Genomic DNA, 14019 nt, shown 5'->3' with positions numbered 1-14019 from the left:
TGTTGTCCACATACCCTCGTAGACCTTAAGCGGAAGCATTATGACAACGCGGTTGATGTAGTCGTATGTCTTCACGATCCGACCGATTCTAGTACCGAAAGTACGGCACCTCCATGATCTGCACACGTTCGGCTCGGTGACGTCCCACGAACTCTCAATCCAGCTGAGTGTCGAGGGAGAGCTTCATCGGCACCACGGCGTGATGACGGTGATGATGAAGCTACCAGCGCAGAGCTTCGCCTAAGCACTATGACGATATGACCGAGGTGGATTATGGTGGAGGCGGGCACCACACACGGCTAAAGGATCAATATTCAACTTGTGTGTCCTAGGGGTGCCCTCTGCCCCCGTATATAAAGGAGCAAGGGGGAGACCGGCCGGCCCTTGGGGCGCGCCAAGGAGGGGAGAGTCCTCCTCCTAGTAGGAGTAGGACTCCCCTTTCCTAGTCCAACTAGGAGGAGGAAGGGGGAAGGAAGGAGAGGAGAAGGGAGAAGGAAAGGGGGGCACCGCCCCCCTTCCCTACTCCAATTCGGATTAGAGGGGGAGGGGCACGCGGCCCTGTCTTGGCCGGCCCTCTCTCTCTCCACTAAGGCCCATGTGGCCCATTAGTTCCCCAGGGGGTTCCGGTAACCCTCCAGCACTCTGGTTTTCTCCGAAATCACCCGGAACACTTCTGGTGTCCGAATATAGCTGTCCAATATATCAATCTTTATGTCTCGACCATTTCGAGACTCCTCGTCATGTCCGTGATCACATCCGGAACTCTGAACTATCTTTGGTACATCAAAACACATAAACTCATAATATCGATCATCACTGAACGTTAAGCATGCCGACCCTACGGGTTCGAGAACTATGTAGACATAACCGAGACACATCTCTGGTCAATAACCAATAGCGAAACCTGGATGTTCATATTGGCTCCCACATATTCTAGAAGATCTTTATCGGTCAAACCGCATAACGATATACATTGTTCCCTTTGTCATCAGTGTGTTACTTGCCTGAGATTCGATCATCGGTATCTCAATACGTCGTTCAATCTCATTACCGGCAAGTCTCCTTACTCATTCCATAATGCATCATCCCACAACTAACTCATTAGTCACATTGCTTGCAAGGCTTTATAGTGATGTGCATTACCGAGAGGGCCGAGAGATACCTCTCCGACAATCCGAGTGAGAAATCCTAATCTCGATCTATGCCAACTCAACAAACACCATCGGAGACACCTGTAGAGCATCTTTATAATCACCCAGTTACATTGTGATGTTTGATAGCACACTAAGTGTTCCTCCGGTATTCGGGAGTTGCATAATCTCATAGTCATAGGAACATGTATAATTCATGAAGAAAGAAATAGAAATAAGCTAAACGATCATAGTGCTAAGCTAACGGATGGGTCTAGTCCATCACATCATTCTCTAATGATGTGATCCCGTTCATCAAATGACAACACATGTCCATGGCTAGGAAACTTAACCATCTTTGATCAACGAGCTAGTCAAGGAGAGGCATACTAGGGACACTCTATTTGTCTATGTATTCACACATGTACTAAGTTTCCGGTTAATACAATTCTAGCATGAATAATAAACATTTATCATGATATAAGGAAATATAAATAACAACTTTATTATTGCCTCTAGGGCATATTTCCTTCACTTTGCACCATCAAACAATTCACCTATTTTTTGTTGTATTAGTTGCTTGTCTTCTTGGTCTCTTCAAATAGTTCACTTGACTTCCATTCTAGGTTTCATATAGTTCGCTTAACTTGTACGTTGGAGTTGGTCTCTAGGCCAATTGGCGCAATGGGTCATTTGGTGGTATTGAAGATACAAAAGAGATAGATTCATCTAGCTACTATATGGACCCTATGGTCCTAATGGAACTACTCACACATAGTCATGGAGGCCGCAAGGTTGATGAAGGAGCCTCCGGCAATGGATTCCTCTTTCGGCAGATCTCCGGAACAAGCCTCCAGATTGGATTTTCATGAAACGGGAACTTGCGGTGGCGGAAAAATTCTTCTATAAATATGGCAGAGGGTTTCGTGGAAATTTATAGCGGTGGAATGGACAAAGGGCGATGAAGGTGGGCCCCACACGACCTAGGGCACACCCTAGGGTTAGGGCGCGCCAGGTGGTTGTGTGCCCCCCTGTGGCTCCTAGCGATCTACCCAAAGCTTCTTGGGTCCTCTGTTACCCAAAAATCGAATTAAATCAACAAGTTATTTTGACCTCCATAGATATTGATTTCCTGTAGAACCAAAATCATGCAGAAACAAGGAACTAACACTAGGCACTAAATTAATGGGTTAGTCCAGATTAACAATATAAAATGGTACAAAGAATATACAAAAGTGCTAATATAACATCATAGAACAACAAAAATTATAGATCCGTTTGAGGTCTATCAGCCGCTAGTTGCGAAACACCCAATATCAATTAAACAGATGGAGTAGCTTTTTTTAGGTGTGTTATACAATACTTGAAAGAAACACAGTGATATCAATTGATCGTGAAAGATATAGAAATATGCTTTCCAAATTGTTCTAGCAATAACCCAAGTTTACACCTTCGCACTAGTCTCGTCACAGGCACACACCTCACAAGCCCACCAACCAGAAATCCATCAGAAAATTTGTGGCACTGAGCAACGCCGTGCGGAAACACAATCCATCCAAAAACCATTTGATCCTACCTGCCATCCACCTACCCGAGATGCACATCCTCCTCGCATCGCCGCACCCCACCTCACCCTAAAAAATTAAACAGACCTCCCCTGCCATGTCATGTATCGGCGCAACCCTTTTTCCCATTCCCAGCCACCCATCTCTCACTCGACGCCCCGCACCCTGCATCACACGGATCACAGCCGCGCTCCTAGTCCCAAACCGCGCAGCTATAAAGCCACCTCGCCCCACATGACACAACCATCAACATTAGACCTAACTATTTTCTCCCCCACCCGCCGCCGCCACCACTCTCAAGACCTAAATATCTTCTCCTCCAACCTCAACCACCAATATTCTCTAGATCTAACCATCTTCTACTCCACCCTTCGCCGCCACCACCACTCTTTAGACATAACAATCTTCTCCTCCACCACAACCACGAACATTCTCTAGATCTAACTATCTTCTCCTCCACCCACTGTTGCCCGCCACTCTCTTGATATTTTTGCCCTCATAATTGTGAGCCATCGTCTATGTTTTCCTCTTAGGTCGGATCTGTGGTATTCCAAGGCACCTACACGCTGCACCATTCGCGTATTCTCGATGAACCACAGTCGCTTCCCAACTATTAGGCCATGCTCCATTTACATCTCGAACTAATACGACGAGATCCAAAGTCAAAGGTAAGGAAAATTAATTTATTAACTAGGAGCAAAAAAGGTTTCTACTCATACCATTTTTATAGGGAGCAAATTAGAACTAAATGCATGTTACCCAGGATTCTGCGAAAATCTCATTATTCAAGTGCAGTAAGTGTGTTAAGATGCCACTTTTGAAACGGAGAAGACGAGGTCTAAAATCCAAGGTAAGGAAAAGTAATTTACTCATTAGGAGCGTAAAAGGTTTGTGTTGATACCATCTTTGTTTTTTCTAGGGAGCATATTAGAACTAAATGCCTATTTTCTAGGCTTCTGTGAAAATCTCATTGTTCAAGTGTAGCAAGTGCGGTAAGATGCCACTTTTGGAACGGAGAACGCGAGGTCTAAAATCAAACGTAGGAAAAGTAATTTATTCACTAGGAGCATAAAGATTTCTGTTGATATCATTTTTGTTTTTCCTAGGGAGCATATTAGAACTAAATGCCTATTTTCCAGGCTTCTATGAAAATCTCATTGTTCAAGTGCAGTAAGTGCGTTAAGACTCCACTTTTGGAACGGAGAAGACGAGATCCAAAATCAATGGTTAGGAAAAGTAATTTATTCAGTACGAGTATAAAAGGTTTCTGTTGATACCATTTTCGTCTTCTCTAGGGAGCGTATTAGAACTAAATCCCTATTTTACAGGTTTCCGTGAAAATCTCATTGTTCAAGTGTAGTAAGTCCATTATGATGCCACTTTTGGAGTGGACAAGAAGAAATCTAGAATCAAAGGTAACGAAAAATAGTTTGTTCATTAGGAGCATAAAAGGTTTCTGTTGATATTATTTTTGTTTTTCCTAGGGAGAATATTAGAACTAAATGCCTATTTTCCAGGCTTCTGCAAAAATCTCATTGTTCAAGTGCAGTAAGTGCGTTAAGATACCACTTTTGGAACGGAGAAGATGAGGTCTAAATTCAAAGGTAAGGAAAAGTAATTTATTCAATAGGAGCATAAATGTTTTTTATTGATACCATTTTTGCTATTTCTAGGGAGCATATAAGAACTAAATTCCTATTTTACAGGCTTCCGTGAAAATCACATTGTTCAAGTGTAGTATGTGCTTTAAGATGCCACTTTTGGAATGGAGAATACGATATCTAAAGTCAAAGGTAAGGGAAAGAAATTTATTTAGTAGGAGCATAAAAGGTTTCTGTTGATACCATATTTTTTATAAGGATCGTATTAGAACTAAATGCCTATTTTCCAGGCTTATGTGAAAATCTTATTGTTCAAGTGCAATAAGTGCGTTAAGATATTCGACTAGAATTATACCAAGATGATCTTTTGAATTATGTGTGACTAGAATTATACCAAGGTGATATTTTGAATTATGTGTCTATGCTGATGAAGTTGAATGAAGTAACCAATCAAGGGCACATCTATCCAACACAACAACCACCTCACTTGGGATTCACTGAAAAATTCAGCCTATTATTACTAGCTTCTAATTCAGCCTATTATTATTTTTTGACTGTAAACTTTAGGGAACCCCCCCCCAACACTTTAACTTTATTGCCAAAAAGAGTTACAAATTACATGGATTACTAGAGGTAATCAAGTGGTAAAGTAAAAAACTAGAGAACTAAAAAAACTAGTGAACTACAAGACAATACCTCAAGGAAGCAAAAAAAGAAATCCATCTCAATAACTCATCTCTAAAGACATGTTTGATTCTATGCCGCATGAGAGTAATATCATGGATGAAAGCACTTCTTCATTTATTAAAGCTAGGCCTTTCATGACTGAACACCTTAGCATTTTTGCCTATCCAGATGTTCCAGCAGGCAACAAAAACCACCTTAGTGAAGAAAGGTTTTGCAAAATCTCGTTTAGCTTGCAGCACAATGTTGCTCATATCATCTCCCTGTGGCCAATAGATTTGAAGATAATTCCAGACTCCCACACTGAAATTACAGTGGAAGAAAAGATGGTATCTGGTTTCCCTTGTCAACAAAGGACAAAGAACACAATTAACCCCATCATCCATATGCCAATGCCTCCTATCAACCATATCTTTAGTGTTAAGCCCGTCCATGATCAACATCCAAGAAAACACTTTTATTTTCATTGTGCATGATGATTTCTAGATCCATAGCAGCAGAGGATTAAATGACAAGGTATAATGCATGAAGGAATAGAATATCTTAGGTTTAAAAGCATTGCATGTCCCCTGCCAGTACCAGATATCATTTGCATCCAAATCTCTGCTGTGAGTGGTCATCATTGCCTGAATTGCCATATATTCATGATATGCCTGTTCAGACAAAGGTAAATGAAACATATCTGAGATATCATGTGCTTGAAAGGCTTCAGCTATAGTTATCCATGGATCTTTCACATAAGAAAATAGCCTTGGAAACCTTGATTGCAAGGTTGTCACATAATCACCAAGCTTCCATCTGTCAGAACAAAATATATCTTTCCACCAAAAAGATCCACAGCTGGCAGTACCCTGTGGTACCCTCCCATGATAATATGTATTCCAAACAAGAGATACCCATGGCAGATCCATCTTGTTCAAAAACTTATGCATATGCTTGAGCAACAGAGCAATATTCTGGACCCCCAAGTTCAAAATCCCTAACCCCCCCCCCTTGCTTTTAGGCCTACAAATCAGGTCCCATGCTGCTAAAGATGGAGAGGGTTCATCTCTATGCTTTCTCCATAGACATTGTCTCTGGATTCTCTCGAGTTGTTAAAATTCTAGGGGGGCTAGCAAACTGCGAAGATAGAATATGGGCATAGAGGACAAAGCAGAGTTTAGAAACTGCAATCTTTCACACTGATTGAGGAAGGAGGAACCTGTTGTCATTCTTCTTTCGATGCAATCCACCAATGGCATGAAATCAATCATCTTTGGCCTAGTTACTAGCAATTGTTTTTATTCAATCGTCATGATTTACCTGCTATTTTATTGTTAAACACTTATTTGCTAAGAATTTAATACTTACCAAACAAAATATGTTTTTATTATGGTAAGTTAATAAAACATGAGACAATTGATTCTATTTTATGAATGATGGATGGGAGAAAAAACAGAGATGGGAGGAAAAAATCAAAGAGAAGGAAAGAGTGGGACGTATATAAGGAAAGTTGGACCAAAAGAGGTCAAATGAGAACCTTACGTTCTGTTTAAGTAAGTAGAGAAGATAAAGATTTTATTGTTAAGTACTTATTTGCTAAGAATTTAATGGCTTACCAAACAGAATATGTTTTTCTTATGGTAAGTTAACAAAACATGAGACAATTGATTCTATTTTTAGAGAGAATTGATAGGAGAAAAATCACAAATCGGAGGAAAAAAATCAAAGAGGAGAAGAAAAGAGTGAGATGTATATAAAAAAGTTGAATGAAAAATAGGTGAAATGGAAATCTTACGTTCTTTTGAAGTACTTGAGATATACTAATATAAAAGACCCAAAAGGACGTATCAAATCAATCTTGACCATCAAACCAGTTCAATCAACGACCTAGATTGCCCCAATAATGAGCGTTTGACGTGTTCAACGCCTAATTAATATTATACTAAGTATCAACATGAGTGCTAGTCATACAATTAATGCGTATATAATATCCTACCTAATATATGTGCGCAATTAATATCCTGCCTAATTTCAATGCAATCGTGATTTCATGAATATTCGCTGATGTAAGTATTAAAAGCGTATTATTATTATTATTATGGTAAAGAAGAATGAAATATTTTTTTGAATATCAGTACAGACACAAGCGCTCATATACATGCGTATACACTCACCCTTATGAATGCACACACGCACATCCTACCCCTATGAGCACCTCCGAGAGACTGAGGCGGCATATCATCTTGAGATTTACGAAGTCATCGTAGTCTCCTCCCACTGAAAGCGCATCGCCGGAAATACTAAAATAAATTAAAAAATAATGCAAGCACCAAGACATGAACCCTGATGCGCTGGAGATACCACTGTACCTCTAATCATCCAATCACATGTTGGTTCGCAAAGAATAAAATGTTTTTTAACATCAACACAAGCCCTCATATATACGCGCATACACTCACCTCTATGAATGCACACATGCACACCCTATCCATATGAGCACCTTTGAGAGACTGAGCCGGCATATCATCTTGAGATTTTACGACGTCATCATAGACACCTCGTAGTCGACGGGAATGTCTCCTTCCATTGAACGCGTATCGTCGAAAATCCTGAAGCGAGCATTAGGATTTGAACCATGGTGGGCTGGGGATACCACTGTCCACCTAGCCATCCAACCACAGGTTGGTTCGCGAATAATGATATGTCGTTGTCCAACAAAATTTGTTCCACGAACCAACGTGTGGTTGGATGATTAGGAGAACAATAATATCCTCCGTCCAACAGAGTTTAAGTCTTAGACTTGATAATGGTGCTTGCATTTTCATGGAATTATTCCAAACCTTCCGGTGATTTGCGTTCGGTGGGAGGTGACTTACCTAATAATTAGGTGCTCATACGAGTAAGATGCGCATGTGTATACGGATATATATAGACATATTTTAGAGTATAGATTCATTCATTTTGTTTTGTATATAGGTATGTAGAAAAACAAAATTTGTTGCCAACCCACCCACTCACCCACCAGTGAATGTCCAGCGATTGAAACCCGTCGTCTCGTCAGTTTCAGAAACGGCAAACAGTCAAAGTCCTTTTCATCTCTTCCCAAAAACCCGAGTTCCCTCCTCGCCCTCGCCGCCTCCTCCCTCCTCTCTGCCACCCGTGAGCGCCCCGCTGATTATAAAAGCAAAAGCCAGAGCGCAGCAGAGACCACGACGCGCAGCGCAGCAAAGGAGAGGAGGCGGGGCGCGAGATCGGGCTCATCGCCGTCAAACCCCGGCTACTCCGTCGACGGCGCCCCCAGCGCCTCGGAGGCAGGTCGAGGTGCTGCGCAGCGCGGCGGCGGCCTGCTGCGAACCCCTCCTTGTTCTCGCGCCGGAGGGGACAAAAATGGTAAGTAATTGAAATCCCTCACGATCTTCTGTTCTGGAATGAAGCCGGCGAGAGGGAAATAGGCAGTGGGCTGTGACCCGCGATGCTGTCCAGGGCTTCCTGCCGGGAAGAATCCCCCTCTCTCCGCTTTAGGTTTTGTCTGATTTTGGGAGTTGGGTAGCGTCATGTTGGATTTCGAAAGGCGTTTAAGCCGATTCGAAGGAATTGCTAAAACTTTGAGGGGAGGCGCTATGATTTTGTCGGATTTTAGTATCGGGAAAAAAGAGTCGCTGCCCGCCATTGGTCCCAGAGGGGGTATTGTTACTAGCTTTGTAAGATCATCATGCAGTCTTATGTTTATACCATATCACTGATCTTTGAAAGGGTAAATATTACTCCAATTGTCCTGTGGGATAGTACCGAAATAGTTAACCTTTTACTTGCACCGAACTATTTCGTATGGTTCATTTGAATACTTCAGGATTGTAAGCATCGAATTTTAGTCTGTTTGTGAGGAACAACTGTCTAATCTAGTTACAGTTACATGTTTCTGGAGTGTACCATGGTGAAAATGGCCAATTGTTGACTGCCCTGTTGAAGCTGCTGTTAATTCATTGCATCGGTGCCCAGAGATTTGTTGCCCTGAACTTGTAATTTGTGAAGCTCTTGCCTTCAGTCTGTTGGTAAATATACTATGAGCCGTTGACCATGCCTCTCTGTGCTCTTCTTGAAGAGTTATACAGACAAACTGTTCTTTATCAGAAAAAATACAGAACAAACTGTTTCACCCAGTGACCCTATGTTTAAAATTCTAAGATACAGTGTTTAGTCGGATCACAGTCTTCTCTGTTCACATGTGGTAAATTCATCAATAGTAGTACATTATGTGCTGTCATTAACAGGAAGCAGATGAAATCTCATCATTGGTGAAATGTTGCACTCATGTTTTGGGAATTTGACATTTTAATTTTTGCACTACTGAAGTATCTCTCATTGCTTTTCTTCAGGTTTTTTCCGCACAAGGTCCTCAGACAAGTAATCATGGAAAAGAAAGGCATGGCAAAACCATTGATGAAGAAGGCAGCAGAGTCAGCTGCAATTACTGCGGTGAGGTGGTTTGTAGTTACAACCGTCTAGAGCAACATGTAGCAGGCATCAAGGGCAATGTTCGTCCATGCAACCTAGTACCGGACAGTGTCAGGACAAGCTTAAGGAGTTCACTTGTGGATTGCAAGAAAGATCAGATGCTCGGAAAAACGAAGAGACTGAAGCAAAAACATGATGAGGTTCCTCACACAAACCCAGCCCTTCCATCTCCTCAAGTCCAGCAACCACAGCTACAACCAATTGTGTCCAATAACAACTGCTGCTTTGTTCATTATCAACCGGATCTGACGCAGGCCAAGGATATCACGTATAGTTCTTGTCAACCGAAACCCAAGGTTGAGACAAGTGATTATTTCGATTCTCAGTCAGCAAAGTCAATAGGCAAGTTCTTCTCCGAAGCTGCACCTGAGCCTGGTGTTCTCCATTTATCATCTTTGAAGGAGATGGTTGTGTTTTCCCATGGGCCCGGGGCTGTAATGCCTACGTACGAAGCTGTTCTGCAGGAGCAACTAAGAGAAACTGAGAACCGCACAAAGGAACTCAAGCAAGAGTGGCAAACAAGTGGCTGCACTGTAATTGTGCATAGTTGGAAGAGCAAGTGTACCAAAAGCTTCGTAAGTGTCCTGGTGCACTGCAGCAAAGGTACGCTGTTCCTCAGATCCATTGACGTCTCTGAAATCACTGAGGACTTTGATGAGCTAGAATCAATGCTTTCTCGCGTGGTTGAAGATGTTGGTGCTCATAACATTGTTCAGATTGTCATGAATGACGTGTCACCCCATATGCAGATGGCACGGCAGTATGTGCTAGATAAATATGATAGTTTTTTCTTCACACTATGTGCTGACCATTGCATCAACCTTCTGCTTGAGAAAATAGCAGCGCTCGAGCATGTGAGTGAAGTCCTAATGAAGGCAAGGGAAATTACATGGTTTTTATATGACCATGCACTGCCAATGAAACTGAAAGGAAGGTATGTTCAGGAGGAGATTTTGAGCAGTTCTTATTTAAAATTTGTGGCAATGTTCATCACATTAGAGAGGTTAGTTTCTGCAAGAGTAGATCTGGTGCAGATGTTAAACTCGCCTGTATGGGTTTCCTCTGGTTGGGCTTGTCTTGACTTGTTCAAGCGTATCCAGAGCATAGTAAAGACAGATGATGAATTTTGGAATGCTGCTGCAGAAGTCGTCAAGGTTACAGACCCACTTGTCAGTGTGTTGTATAAACTGGAATATGATATCTGTCCGATGGGTATCTTGTATGAAGCCATGGATAGAGCAAAAGAAGAGATATCTCTCAATATCGGAGATGAAAGTGACTTTTATTGGTGTATGATTGATAGGATATGGGATGATTACTTGCATACTCCTCTCCATGCTGCTGGTCAGATGCTAAACCCAAGGATCTTTTACACAGCTGGATTCCAGCCTGATACTGAGATCAGCAGTGGCATCGCGGCCTGTATAATCCAACTGGGCAAGGCTCATTACAATGCCAGAAAAGCGTCTGCACAATTGAAAGTGTATGAGAAGAAGTTGGGCTATTTCGACACAGATCCAGCAATGCAGCAAATCATGGAATTACCACAAGGTAAGCTACACCCTAACCTCTTGCAAAATGCCCACTCCTTAACAAGCCACTGACGGTAGTGCCTTTATGTGTCATATGTACTTGCTTTTTTGCAATATTTAGATCGAGCTGGAATAATCTCTGAGGTCCTCCACAAAATCTCATATGTGCATTTGTGCACCGTAACATACAGTGCGCCAGCATATTTAGTTAGCATGTCAAGCATATCATGTCATAATGCACTTGTATTCAAAGTCAGAATGTTATAATGATCAACTTCTCTGCATTAGCCTAACTTGTCATCCTGGCTGTTTAAATAAATAGCAGAAAATATAAAAGGTTTACAGATGAATGTGTAGAATGATCAACTTCACTGAATTAGCCTAGCTTGTCAACATAGTTATTTAGTTAGTATGTTGCAAACTGGAGTATGTGGTGTATAGGAGCCTTTCTCTTCTTCTGTTTTGCACTTCAACTTTCAAACCCAAACACCTACTGAGATCATCGCCATTTCATTCACCCGTTCTATCATACTACATGAATTGCTATCTTCTTACCACGTTTATGACCTGAAATCGCAGTTGAATGGTGGTTGACGCACGGGGCTCGCGTGCCCGACCTGCAGACCCTGGCGAGGCGTGTCCTGAGCCAGACGTGCTTCGGCGCCACCAGGTACAACATCGACTGGAGCCTGTCGGAGAAGCTGCACGCCGAGTGGGACGAGATGATGCTGCCCGAGCAGGAGAGGTTCCGGCAGAAGGAGTACGTCCACTACAACCGCGTCCTCGCCCGCGCCGCCCCGCTCCTGCATGGCTCCTCCGTGAAGCAGCACGACAGGGTCACCTTGGTGCTGCACGACTGGATCAGGCCACAGAAACCGGCCGCTGGGTCGCCACTGACTGAGTGACGGCCTTCAGTTGTGCCTGGAGCGATGCTTTCGCCTCTCCTCCGTTAGTATTTGTATGTGTGTGTATGCTGCTGTAATCCTGTGCAGCAGTAATAATCTGTCGGATGTTCACTAGTGGCATTCCCTTTGGTACTGTCGTGGTCTGCTGAATCTCCCGGGTTTTTATTTCTTGAACTCCTGCTGGATTGCCAAGTTAGTTATGTTGTTGAAACCCTACTGAATTTCCAAATCATTATTTGTATGTGCGGAGAAACCCTGATGAATTTCCAAGTTATTATAACTATGTTTGGAAAACATAGTGTCGCTCTGTTGGTAAGCTGTGCGAGTCTGCAGTGAGCCCACCTAGGTTCAAGTCTCGGACTTAAGTTGTTTCTTCTATAAAAATATGTCGCCAAGGTGAGTAATATATTCTACTGTAAATTAGTTTTATTTTCAGGCAGTGCATAGTGGATTAGCCTTTTTCTTCAGCGTAATGTGGATGACGTGGCATCGCATTTTGCAAAAAATCCCTGCACACAAAGGCCCACCTGTCAGCTGGCTGCTGGAGTGGGAGAAATAAAAGGGTGTCCTCGGCTCTAGCACACTGCGGTGTGGTCGCGCCGCGGAGCCCGCACGCGTGTGAGTCGCCGACGGCGAGCCTGTGGGGGTCGAGGTCGCTCTATGGGAGCACGCCCGCGCCCGAGCTGGAGCAGAGCACAAGCAGACACCATGCCGCACGCTCGGGAGCCCCCCGCGGCGAGTGACGAGACATAGGCATTGGCGAAGGCCGCCTGCACGGCGCTACCACACGGCCTCAGCAACGGCCATGGAGGAGGAGCCGGTCTTGAGCGCGCAGGTGAAGCCGTGGCCGAGACGAGGGAGCCGAACGCGCCCTGGACCAGGTCGGACCCGCTCCGTGGCGTTTGCGTGCTCGGCGATGTGAATGCGCGCGGACGGGGAATTCAGTCGAGAACCTAGCGTGCATGCAGGACGAGGCAAGTGGAGGAGGAGCTGCGGATACCTTTGATCTTGAAGAGCTTGCAGCGGATGCGGTGCATGCAGCCGGCGTAGTGGAGACCGGCGGTGAGCACCACCGTGACGATCACGGGCTGCCATGAACCAAATCGAACGATCGGTCGAGTAGAGCAATCTCATCAGCAAAATACTGCAACAGATGAGAGCGGGACATGATGCGAGTCGACTGAAGAGAATAGATAGTATTCAAGGACAAACCATGGCTGGCTTCTTGTTGTCCTTGCCGCCCTTCCCCTTCCCGACATTGCCGCCGCACTTGTCGTCCTGCTCTTTCTCCTCCTCCTTCTTGTCCGGCACCTGCTTGCCCTCGCCGTCGGCGCACTTGTTCTTGTCCCACCACCGCCACCGCCACCCTTGTTATCTTTGCCGCCGACGAGCTAGACCTTGTTCCTGGTCTTCGAGGCAACGCGGTCCTAAGCTTCTTGGCGTCGAAGCGGCCGACGATAGTCATGGATCCCTTGTCGACCTCCATGGCCACGCCCTCCACCCCTGCATGTCGACACGCACACTCACGGAGCCGATCATCGTCAGAAAATTAAGGGAGAAAGCATGCACGACACGCGCGGAGAGAACCAAACCGAACCGAACCAAAAAGGGGGAGCCGGCGCCCGGGTGGCTGGTGTATGGTAGCCCGTAGTCAGGCTCCCAACCACTCCAACTGACAAGCATTGCTTGTAGTAGAACAACACGCGTCTGGAATAACTTAGCACACCTATACAATCGGACCTGTCTACTGTATTGAACCAGAATTAGTTACTGTAGAGGGGGACATCTTAAAAAATTGCACATTTTTTCTGAAGGTGTATATTTTGAAAAAGTACGAACATTTTTTGAATTTCTGAACAATTTTTCGTAGACAGGAACATTATTTTGCATATGTGAACAAAAAATTTGAAAACCGCAGATTTTTTTTTTGAAAAACATGAACCATTCTTTGAAGTAATGAACAAATTATGAAATTCCAAACAAAATTTTAAACCACATTTTTTGTTCGATGTTTAAACAAATATTTGAAAAATGGAACATTTCATGAAATTATAAAAATGGAAATCTTGAACATTTTTTTTAATTTTTGAAGAAAAAGTTGAAAA

General features: G+C 43.6%; 1 protein-coding gene across 5 annotated transcripts; it reads left to right on the top strand.

Moving 5' to 3' along the window:
* The first annotated feature begins 2934 nt into the window (after positions 1-2934).
* On the top strand, positions 2935-12188 carry LOC125524244 (uncharacterized). 5 transcript variants are annotated; one of them, XM_087534812.1, is made up of 9 exons: positions 2935-3363; positions 3459-3545; positions 3648-3734; positions 3835-3921; positions 4024-4110; positions 4213-4299; positions 4402-4488; positions 9339-11028; positions 11589-12188. In XM_087534812.1, exons 7-9 carry the CDS (start codon positions 4435-4437, stop codon positions 11912-11914), a joined length of 2070 nt encoding a protein of 689 aa, XP_087390938.1. In that variant the 5' UTR covers positions 2935-3363; positions 3459-3545; positions 3648-3734; positions 3835-3921; positions 4024-4110; positions 4213-4299; positions 4402-4434; the 3' UTR covers positions 11915-12188. The 5 variants fall into 5 exon arrangements, with proteins under 5 accessions (XP_087390938.1, XP_087390937.1, XP_087390939.1 ...); XM_087534811.1 differs by having other exon boundaries at positions 3615-3734; XM_087534813.1 differs by lacking the exon at positions 3648-3734 and having other exon boundaries at positions 3867-3921.
* The last annotated feature ends 1831 nt before the right edge of the window (positions 12189-14019 follow it).

This window comes from Triticum urartu, chromosome 7A, assembly GCF_056163025.1.
Source record: "Triticum urartu cultivar PI428250 chromosome 7A, HENAU_Tu73, whole genome shotgun sequence".
Taxonomy (NCBI): domain Eukaryota; kingdom Viridiplantae; phylum Streptophyta; class Magnoliopsida; order Poales; family Poaceae; genus Triticum; species Triticum urartu.
Note: the sequence above shows the minus strand (reverse complement) of the source record. Positions and strands in the feature narration are given on the sequence as shown.